Here is an 11,203-nt window from a genome sequence, read left to right on the forward strand (position 1 = left end):
CAGACGCCGGTATCTCACCGGCACCGAGTCTGAGTCCCTCCCATCATCATGGGTGGGTGGCGTGGCCCAATGAATGCCAGCCCGTGTCTCAGGTGTGCCAGGCGACAAAGAAGGTGTCGATGGCGCACTGTCGATTTGTGTTGGTGTCGAGGCGATCCTGGGCGCTGGCGTGAAGCTACGCGTTGGCGTGGCGCTGTGCGTTGGTGCAGGTGCTACCCAGGCGCCATTGTCCACCTCCGTCGTGTCGTCCTCCAGAACGTACATCACGGTGAACGAGGTGGCCGCCGGCGATGGTTCGCGCTCCACATCCCAGCTCCAGGCCTGTTTTCTTCAAAGACAACATCACGGGTTACCTGAAGTTTGTTAGCTACCGGATCATACATGCGGTAGCACTTCGACGCCTCTTCCCTAGCCAATGAACACCATCTTTGTTGATCGATCGGATAGCTTGCTGATGCCTGGCCCGACCCTCTTGACATGCGCAAAGCACCCGAACACGCGCAGGTGCTGCACGCTGGGCTTGCGCCCATGCCATGCCTCGTACGGGGTCACACCGCTCAGAGCGCGAGTGGGGCACCTGTTGAGGATGTACACCGCAGTTCTGCCGGCCTCGCCCCAGAACTTTGACGGCACATCCATGCTCTTCAGGAGGCAGCGCGCCATCTCAACGACGGCTTGATTCCGCCGCTCGACGACGCCGTTCTGCTAAGGGGAGTACGGCACCGTCGTGAAGTGCTTGATGCCGCTCTCCTCGCACAACTCCTTGAACTCCCCTGAGTTGAACTCCCCTCCGCGATCGGAGCGGAACGCTCGGAGCTTGCAGTTGCTAGCTGCCTCTGCTGCGGCTTTGATCTTGCAAAACCGCTGGAGTGCGTCGCTCTTCGCCTTGATCACCTCTATCCACATGTAACGGCTGAAGTCATCGACGACGAGGAGGAAATAGCTGTTCCCTCCGGGCGTCATCGGTGAGATTGGTCCACGAAGATCTGTGTGGACCAGTTCGAGCCCTCGTTCAGCTCGGTAGCTGGACGCGCGCGGGAATGGGGCTCGGTGTTGCTTCCCAAGCACGCACCCGTCGCAGTACTACTCGACGCGATCGACGTCAGGTAGTCCTCGCACTATGCCACGCCTCGACAGCGTGTGCAGAGCGCGGAAGTGGAGGTGACCAAACCTGGCGTGCTAGCGCCACGTTGCGTCGTCGGTCTTGCTCATCAGGCATGCCGGCGTGTCGTGAGTGAGGATGCCGGTGTAGAGGCGGTTGCCGGTGCTCTTGACACGAGCGAGGAGCTTGCGCGACGGATCGAGGATCGTCATCATGCCGCTGTCGATGTTGATCTTGTATCCACCTTAGTCTAGTTGCCCCACGGAGATGATGTTGCTCCGCAGGCTCGGGATGAAGTACACGTCCGCCAGGACGCGCTGCTCGCCGTTCTATCCGCGGAAGACGACGGATCCCTTCCCATGAATGTCGACGACGGAGCCGTCGCCAAACCTTACGGTGCCATGCACCGTGTCGTCAAGCGTGGCGAAGACGTGGCGCAGCCCCATAATGTGACTGCTCGCGCCGGTGTCGAAGTACCAGAGGCCATCAGGTACAGGGATTACCTTCTCCTCGTTGAGGAAGACGGCCTGCTGCGGCTCCACCTCCGTGGCGATGGCCATCGTCATCGCCGATGCTTCCTCCTCAGTGGCTTGGGCCAAGTTGACCTGCTGCTGCTGATCACGGTCTCTCTTGGCCTTGCGGCACTCCTTCGCCCAGTGGCCAGCTTTGCCGCAGTAGCGACAAGAGCGGCATGGTTGCCGCCACCGGCATTGCTGCCACTGCCAGTCTGGTTTGCGCCAGATCGTGCCTATGGCTTGCCCTTGCTCCTGGCGCTGCCGTTGGATGACCCCTCACCAGGCTGCTTGCCCGTGCTGCGTGCGCGCCACTCCTCCTCAGTGAGCAGCAGTTGGCCACCGGCAGACTCCTCCGGTGCGCCGCGCCCGTCAGATGCAGAGAGACGCCCGCTCAATTCTTCTATGGACATGTCCTTCAGATCGAGAAGGGTTTCGATGGAGCATGCCATGTGCGCGTACCCTTTCGGCGCGACGCGCTGGACGGTGTCGAGCTCGGTGGTGGTGTCCCCGAGGCCCTGCACCTCTGTGACGAGGCTGGAGATGCGCAGGGCAAAGTCCTCCACCACCTCTCCTGAATTGAACGTCAGGTTCTCGTACTCCCTGCGAAGCTTCTGACTGCGCGCCTCTCGCGCGCGGTCGACGCCGACGCGCATCATCTTGATCGCGTCCCTGGCAGCCTTTGCATTTTCCTTGGCGGCGAGGATGGGCACCATCTCTGGAGGCACGTAGGAAAGGATGGCGTCGAGCGCCAGTCGCTCCAGCCTCTCCGTGCCGTCGTCGGCATCCATGGCCTCCCATAGGCCCGCGCCTTGGAGCTTCACGCGCATGAGTATCGCCCACTCCGTGTAGTTTGTCTTCGTGAGGATCGGCCAGGACGAGCCTCCGCCGCCGCCGCCGGTTTCCCTCACGACCTCTCGCACCACGATCTCGCAACCGCCGCTGCTCCTTTCTCGTCGACGTCCGCGGCTCAGTGAGCGCACGCGACGTGGGGATGCCGATGTTCCAGGCTTCTTGGAGGCGGCTGCCGCCAGCGACAATGGAGGTGGAGGTGGTCCAACCATGATCGGTACACAGGCTCTGATACCAAATGACGTTGCCAAACTCTCTCATCTCACTGATGTTATGCAAAATGAACAAGAGAAAGACGATGATTTGTGCTGCGTGCAACTGTCTGCAGCTTTTCTGTTTCTTCTCTTCATTCAGGTGATCGCCAACGATCCACTAAAGTAGCTAACTACCACGAAGCGCTGATCGAGCCTACAGATCGTGCCATCCCACGGCGCTCAGGTCTCGCGCTAGTTCTACTGCCGCAGTACACGCATGATCCATGCCATCCCATGGTGCTCGTAGTGCGGCCTAACTAATCCTACAAACAAGGAACGGATAGCTACTGCCATGTCCTGAACAGGCTCAGGATCATGAGCTTTATTTGACTGACGAAACCAGTTATCCGACAACAGCGTGAAATGCTACAGTCAACTGGCAATGAAATGCTACAGTCTGAAGGAGGAGAAATGTGCAGAGTTTAGTTCAACAACTAACAGCTTAGCTGAGATGCATGCTGCTGTCGACCGCCGGCTCCGATGGCAGCCAGTCACAAGCTTCCAGCGGTCACCGGTACCCGCCTCGCGGAATATGTTGACGAAGATGGGGCGACCTTGCTGCATGCAGCCTCAAGCTTTTGCTATTTCCTGACCTCCACGTAGCGTGAGTTCGGTTTTACTTGGTGGTAGCTGCTGCTTTGCTTAACGTTGGGAATGCTTCATTAGCAGGTTGCTTGAGGCTCCTGGGCTATTGCTCCCTTGGTCCATCACATTGCACATGCAAAATATGATGAACACTCCTGTTGGTCCATCCATCACATTGTTCTATTTATCTGGGCACACAGGGTACCACCAATGCATCGTCCAAATGGGGAACAGATAGAGTGACTTGTTGGAATTTGACTACATATAAACCAGTTTTTTCCCTAACAACTTAATAACATTTAATAGGTACTGAAAACTAGTTGATGTCAAACCTGGACATACAGAGAGTTCTCTGGAATCATGACACCAAAAGGAAAATGATCAAGGTTTCAGAAACATATCACATACTAAAATCTAAACCAAAAAATATACCATATCGCCTATGAAACTTTTCTTTAAACATCAACAATCCCACTCCCTCCAATTCATATTAGTGTCTCTAATATAGATGTATCTAGACACATTTTAGTATTAGATACATCCATACTAGTGACAGGTAACATGAATCGGGGGGAGTAACTTTTTTTTGCGGGACATTGTTCCGAACGCTATTCCTCAAGTTAACTTCCATCTCAGCCTCTAGGCTCATCACTCATCAGCACTACCTGTGGTATCGTCTTCTCTTGAATTTTTGCACCGCTACATCCAACTGTCATCTTGGCATCATCGGAAAAAGCTTGACAATACAGAGCTTAATTATTGACAAAATCCATTGTGACAACAAGTAACACTCAGCTGATAAATTAACCTACATGAAAAAGGCAGTGGCAAAGTTAGTACAATCTCAGGTTGTTTTTCCACATCATTCTTCAAATAAACTTTCCACAGAACATTGCCCATTTTCAAATCTATGTTATAACAAATAAAAATTAATTATCCTTCGAAAAATCATCTAATTCCAAAAGCAGTTCTACCAAAAGTTGAGACACGTATGATATATGTACTGATAGAAATAGCGGTGCATAAGAACTTTAACGTTTATAGGGAAAAAATACTACAGGGTATTACAAATGTGGAGAAACAACTTTTAGATATCTTTACAGGCCCATAAAGGAGATTTCTGCCATTAAGATAAAGTAGCAAGTGCGAGTCACCCTCTCTACCAGTGAGATCATAATTCATGAACTAATATGGAGCATTTCGATTTAAGAGCTTAAAATCATGAAACAATAACTGTAATTGGATAGAGAAATTTCCTTATTTGACACTGGGCTAAAATTTGTATCCTTATTTGACACCGAAAACATTTTTCTTCCCTATTTGACACTGAGTCTAAAATATCTTTCCCAATATGACATTGTAGTTCATTTTCACTACTGACAATGTTAAATGACAGATAAAAAGACGCTCTAACCCTAGGTACAATATGTGACAAAAAAGTCAAGTTTTAACCTACAGCAAGCTAAGCTACAGTAGGTTAGCATTACTCGAAGTCTCCGCTCTCGAGGGCGTCGCTGACACAACTGGGAAGTTCAGGGCTGCGCGCCAAATATCATTTGATGATAAACCTGGCTGGCGCTAATATGTTAATGACAAATTTGAAATGTCTTGTTCCTCAAAGATTGGTCCTCGGAATGAATCAGAAGCACGGAGTGCAAGCAAGAAATTTCACATGTATTCTTCATTGAAGTGATTATTTACTTCCCAGTTTAGACCCAAGGCAAAGTCGATGTAGCATTAGCCGGGTGGGCACATGAACCTGCATCGTGTACCTAGTTATCTACTTGAACACAAGAATCTACGAGCTGCCCGCCAGTGCCAAAAGCGGAATCCATGCGGCGGAAGGAGGCACTACACGAGTATCTGAACCGACGATGTAGCCCCGATCGATGCCTGCTCCGTTAATTCTGCACAACCGTTGTCAACTTCTGCCGTCTCCTGGATCGGGCGGCAGCAGAACGATATGCGCTAGAGGTAAACGGCGGCGGCAGCATTTGAAGGTATCAACGTGCCGCCAACTCGGCGCTGCCAAGGAAGAACGCGCCCGCGCGACCCGCTTAGTGAGGGGTAATTTAGTCCAAGGAACGGAAAACTGACGGTGCAGTCTAACGGATTGGACGGGAGTGTCATATTAGGCAGAAATTTTAGACTCCGGGTCAAATAAGGAAGAAAAATATTTCCAGTGTCAAATAAGGAAGCACATTTTAACCCAGTGTCAAATAAGCAGGAATTTCCTCTTGGATATATCAGGTATTGGATGTTAGGAGACTTTCAGTACAAGAGCTTTAAACATTCAAGATTTTCTGTTTAGCCATGTATTGGATTGTTTGCTCACATCAGAATCCTTTCTGATGGCAAATCCTTTGCCCCTTTTTAAAAAAAAAAAATGTGGTAGTGGACAGCAGCAGCAACCTCAGTCTCAAGGCAACAGAGTAAACATTGAAATGGACAGAAATGTTTGCAGTAAGAATTGCATTCTGCATATCAATTTTGAAACAACAAAGAAAATTGGGCAACTCAAGGGATGGCTAGATAGGAGCATATAGGTAATTTCAGCATAAAGGCATAGTTTAAACATAAGGCCTTAATCCAGCATCAAGGCATAGTTTTGTGTTGGCACCTTATTGTTTGTGTTATTCACATCTTTGAATTCCCATAGCCGAATGGACAGAAATTTAGGGGTGCATATTCCCCACATTGGCAATTTTTTATTTACCATAGAAAAAAATAATTAAAGTGTCCAAATTCAAAAAACTATATTCAGAAAATCTTACCAGCTGAACTATTTCAGTACATTAATCCATCAAACTAGACAAGCATCCGATGTACCATGCAGCATTTCAGCTGGATTAGACCCACCATCAATGGATGTTCCTAGAAGCATAAGGTTAGAAATAAAAAACAATTAAGGGGAGAAGACAAATGGAGTCATTACATAGATGAGCTGACAATATAACTTGTGCAACGTAACACAATTTTCATAGATGTTTTATAACTAATATGGGATACTAAAAATAGTGAACAAAATATTACATATATTGTAAAATGAAAAGGAATTCCTGAAAATAGTATACATAGCTACCTCATAATGAAGAATTTAGCAGATAAAAAAATACCGTGTAGAACTTTTCTCATGTAAACTCATGCCTCATGTCAAGTAGACAAAATTAAAACATGCCCAAGCTAATAAACTCTAGCGACAAAAGGTGAGTGTTTCAGTTTGAAAGAAGTGAAGCCTAACTAGAGACATGAAATGCAACTATTTCAGAGTTATTCCGAAAGAGTGAATTTCAACAGAGGTTATTGTTATGCGGTTAAGATTAATAACAACAACAAATCAACATACAGGATAAAAGAATATAACTAGCTTTGAGGTTCCAATCATGCCACCTGAGTTCCTCATTCAACATTTCATTGGTATCTAAAAGGAGTGAAGACAACTATATCTAATAAGAACTAAAGAATATAGCTATAAGTTTGCATATCCAGAAAAGAGACAATTGGTAAGTTAAAGTTGTTAGTGAACACTTCAGAATAATAAAGAAGGCAGTCAATCAATCATGTATAAAACATGACCAGATTAGGTTACTCCTACTATATAAGGATTAAGGATGAGAATTTTTCACCTGTTGTATAGAAACTGGTGAAAGGATGAATTTCACTGATCCAATTGGTTTCGTAAATTATCTTTGATTCCATAGACTTAAGTTGAACCGAATAGACATTGGGGCCGACATATAAAAATATCACATCATTATCCTCATCATACCCCATCCATGTCATCTGTTCCCATGTCTGAAGAGAGAGCCCAAGAATGTTACACATTTCAATGGTCTTCCAAGGCACCCATGTAGCAACGCCTTGACAATTGACATTTCTCTGCCACATTCGGAAGCGGGAATGAGCCAATATGGCGAATCCAACAGAGCCATCCTCAGCATGGATGATTTGAGAATCACCATAGTAGAAATCAGGTGTAATAGGAGGCCCCGCAGTTGCAGCTAGGTTCTGTCGACCCAAATCAAACTCAAGTATGCAATTACCGTTGAACGACCAGTAAAGGACATTACCAACTAGGGTTGCATATGCAGTAAAATTTTGAATGTAATATGGACCCTCTCCTAATATGAGATCGCCCCATTCTCCAGCCTCCGAGGAGTAGACACAGGCGAGAGATTGCCTATCTTGTCTGAACAAGGACAACAAGACCACCTTGAATGGGCTCGAGTGGCAGCTGCCGTGCACGTGGCCCTGGTCACCAGCAGCGCAGAGAACCACCCCCCATAAGTGGTCCCACTTGAACACCGGCGGTACGGCGACTCGGCGCTGCTTCCCGGTGATGGGGTCGCACACAATGACCTCGCCGCTCACACACTCTTTGACGAGGACGAGACCGTGGCGGCAGCTGAGCAAATCGTGATCGTCGTGGTTGCTGAGTATGTGGTGGCAGTTGAGCAAATCGTGATCGTCGCGGTTGCTGGGGAGTTCAAGGGACAAGCGTCGAGGGGGGATGCGGTCGGGAGGGTCAAGGATGGGGTTGAACACGATACCTTCCTCTTTTCCCCCCCGCAGGAAGACGCCGAGCAGGGGCGGCTTCCGGTGGTGTGCATAGAACTGGCGGTGGAACTTGGGGTCGGCGACGATGCGCCGCCATTGCTTGCATACGGCGGATGCGCGCGGGAGGGAGGACGGCTGCGGCGGGAGACGGAGGAAAATCTCCCGCAGCATGTCGTCGCCGTCCGGCAGGGAGGCAGTAGCCGCGGGCGAGCTGCCACGCCTACGGCGGCGGCGTCGGCCGATCACTCCGGCGCCCTTCACGTTCGCTTGGATATGGCGATGGAGGCGCGGGCTGCGGCGGGGTGTCACCCCGGCTCCTTCCTCACTCACCTGGGTTTGTGGATGGAGGCGCGGGCTGCGGCGGCGGATCACTCCAGCGGCGTCCCGACTGGCCTGGATTTGAGGACGGGGGCGCGGGCTGCGGCGGCGTGCCATCCCGGCGGCTCCTCCCTGGCCTGGATTTGAGGATGGAGCCGAGCCGTGGGCTGCTGTCCTCTGCGCCGCCAAGATCTAGAATACTGAGAGTGCGCACTCGGTCAGTCCAAATAGTTTGCTACTCCGTATGTAATAATCTGGCAAACTCCACGAGAAAATTTTGGCAAAATCCCATGGAAATACAAAATAACCAAAGAGTGAAACCCGTCCTTTTGGCAGTAGTATGGAATTTTTAGCTACGGTCCGTCCTATGGTTGTCCATATTTTCAAACCTTACTTATAGCGATTTAATAGAACTTGGTGTACATGAAACTATTTTTTATATACTTCCCAAAAGTCATGCTAACTTTTCGAATAATTGCACAGAAAAAGCACTCACATATCTGTTCATAGATATTTGCACTTTTATAAGCTCATGAAAAAGTTACGGAATTTATGGAGTGCAAGCGTTCCCGCCCATGCGCCGTGGCGCGACTAAACCCCAACCGACCGATCTTTTCATCCACGGCGCGATGTCAATTCCGTATTTTGAGGTTGCCACGTGTCAGATCGACACTGGGTCACACGCTGAATTGCCGCGCCCTATTGGGGTCTAAAAAAAAGTTACGATCATATGTTCCATTTATGGAAATATGAAAAGAGGAACTACGGTACCACGAAACTTGCACCGCAGAACTATCTACCACATATTGTATAGTGTTCTAACACTGCAAAACTATCCACTATGTCACTGCTTTTCTTTTTGCGAAAAGGCTAGATTTCATTGTTGATACGAGTACCCGTTGTAGGTGATACCAGTGGCGGAGCGTGTCGATCAAACTAGGTGAGGCCAATTTCATCAGCCCATGAGATAGGACGGGCCAATATTGTAATATGTACATGTATTTTGATTTTTTATGGCCTCAATCTACTGTTTGAAAGAGAAATTAAGTTGGGAAGACTGGGCCACAGCCAAGGATGGCCTCCATGACCCGCTTCCCTGGGCGATACTATTGCCAGCTGCCCGATGAACTCGTACAAATTTTCACCAACACAATGTTAGAGTACAAACTAGCATTGTCACGTCACGGAAGTTCAGATGGAACTAGACGGAAGTCCAGATAGAGATAGATGGTAGTTCAGATAGATATGTCACTGATCTGATCGGTTTATAAGATCAAGATCAATCCCTTGTTTTCCTCTATCAGTTGTAATCTTCCATGTACTTATCTCTGCCGTTATTGGCATATACAAATGAACACACAACCAATGGAAATCCCCATCGTTCGCAGAAACCCTCTAGGCATCATACACAAGCCGGAGTGCAGGTCGAGCTTGGTGAAGAAACACGCCCCATTTAGCTCATCCAAGAGTTCGTCCACGACGGGGATGGGGAATTTGTCCTTGGACATCCTGTCGTTGAGGGTGCGATAGTCGACGCACAAACGCCACGTGCCGTCGGTCTTGCGCACCATGAGCACCGGCGCGGAGAACGGTGATGTCGAGATCCGGATGATGCCTTGTGCGAGCATGACCGCCACCTGACGCTCGAGCTTGTCGTTCTGCAGCTGGGGGTAGCGGTACGGGCGCACGGCGATGGGCGCCGTATCCGGCAGCAGGTGGATGTGGTGGTCACAAGGGCACGCCGGCGGTAGGCCCTGTGGCTCATCGAAGATGTCGTTGTGCTGCTGCAGGAAGTCGGCCAGGAGGGGGTGCGCCTCGTCGTGCGCGGCCGCCATCAGCTGGAGCTGAGGGGTCACGGGCCCTGTACTACCGATGCATGCCCACTGGACGCGACGGCCGCCCACGCGCCAGAAGATGAGGGTCAGCGCGTTGAAGTCCCAGAGGATGGGACCGAGTGTGGACAGGATGCCGACGCAGTCGATGGAGAACTGCTCATCGCCGATGAGGATGGGGACCTGTCGGGCCACGCCCTGGCAAGCAAGGCGGTCCCCGTTGGCGACGGTGACGCTGAACTTGTCGGCTCCCGATGGCTGAAGTGATAGACGGCGCATGGCTTCCCCGGACAGGAAGTTGTGCGTCGAGCCCGTGTCCACAAGCGTGGTGAGGCGCGCCCTGTTGATCGTCACCGGAAGCAACATGGTCTTCGCCATCTTGATGCCCGCCAGCGCGTGTAGAGAGACGACGAAGGCGGTCGCATCGACCGGCTCGTAGGTCGTGACGCCAGGCTCGAAGAGGGTCGTGCCGTCGAGCTCCGCGGTGAGGACCTCCACGTCCCCGTCATCGACGGTCTCCAAGTAGAACAGGGGAGCGCACACGTGACCTGGCGCGTAGGGCTCGTCGCAGTTGAAGCACATGCCCTTGCGACACTGCTCGAGCTGCTCGGCCGTCGTCAGTCGGCGGAAGGGGCGCGTAGGCGCTGCTGGGGCCGCGGGGGCAGGGCATGGCGCGCCGGGGCCGGCGGTGCAGAGCGGGGAAAGGACGCACTCCTCGGCCCTGGAAGGAGTGCTGCATGGCGAGGGCGCGTTGCTCGTAAGCACGTGTGTATGGCTGTCTGCAGGTCCTGTGGTTCGCGCATCTCCACGTCGACGCAGATGTGGTCGGTCAGGCCGCCGACGAAGAGCTCGGCGCGCTGGCGAGCCGTAATGCCAGGCGCATGGCACGCCAACGTCTGGAAGCGGTCGGCGAAGTCCTGCACCGAGAAGGTGAAGGGAAGGAGGCCGAGCTCGGCCAGCTGGCTCCCGCGTATCGGGGGGCCGAACCGGAGGAGGAAAAAGGTCGCGGAAGCGCTCCCACGGAGGCATCCCGCCCTCGTCCTGCTCGAGGGCGTAGTACCACATCTGGGCGGCGCCGCAGAGGTGGTAGGAGGCGATCCACGTGCGGTCGGACGCCAGTGTCCGCTGCCCCCGGAAGAACTGGTCGCACTGGTTTAGCCAGTTCAGGGGGTCGACGGTACCGTCGTAGGT

General features: G+C 51.3%; 1 protein-coding gene across 1 annotated transcript; it reads right to left on the minus strand.

Moving 5' to 3' along the window:
* Positions 1-3,618: 3,618 nt before the first annotated feature.
* Positions 3,619-8,379, minus strand: LOC127340795 (uncharacterized). The gene is made up of 3 exons (XM_051366539.2): positions 6,932-8,379; positions 6,080-6,179; positions 3,619-4,113 (listed from the first exon to the last, which is right to left on the minus strand). Exons 1-2 carry the CDS (start codon positions 8,295-8,297, stop codon positions 6,109-6,111), a joined length of 1,437 nt encoding a protein of 478 aa, XP_051222499.1. The 5' UTR covers positions 8,298-8,379; the 3' UTR covers positions 3,619-4,113; positions 6,080-6,108.
* Between the last annotated feature and the right edge of the window lie 2,824 nt (positions 8,380-11,203).

This window comes from Lolium perenne, chromosome 3 (assembly GCF_019359855.2).
Source record: "Lolium perenne isolate Kyuss_39 chromosome 3, Kyuss_2.0, whole genome shotgun sequence".
Taxonomy (NCBI): Eukaryota; Viridiplantae; Streptophyta; class Magnoliopsida; order Poales; family Poaceae; genus Lolium; species Lolium perenne.

Coding starts and splice junctions, on each gene's coding strand:
- LOC127340795 (XM_051366539.2), bottom strand. CDS start 8,297: ATGGCACGCCGCCGCAGCCCGCGCCCCCGTCCTCAAATCCAGGCCAGT. Junction 6,180..6,931: donor CACCAGTTTCTATACAACAG/GTGAAAAATTCT, acceptor TTATGCTTCTAG/GAACATCCATTGATGGTGGG.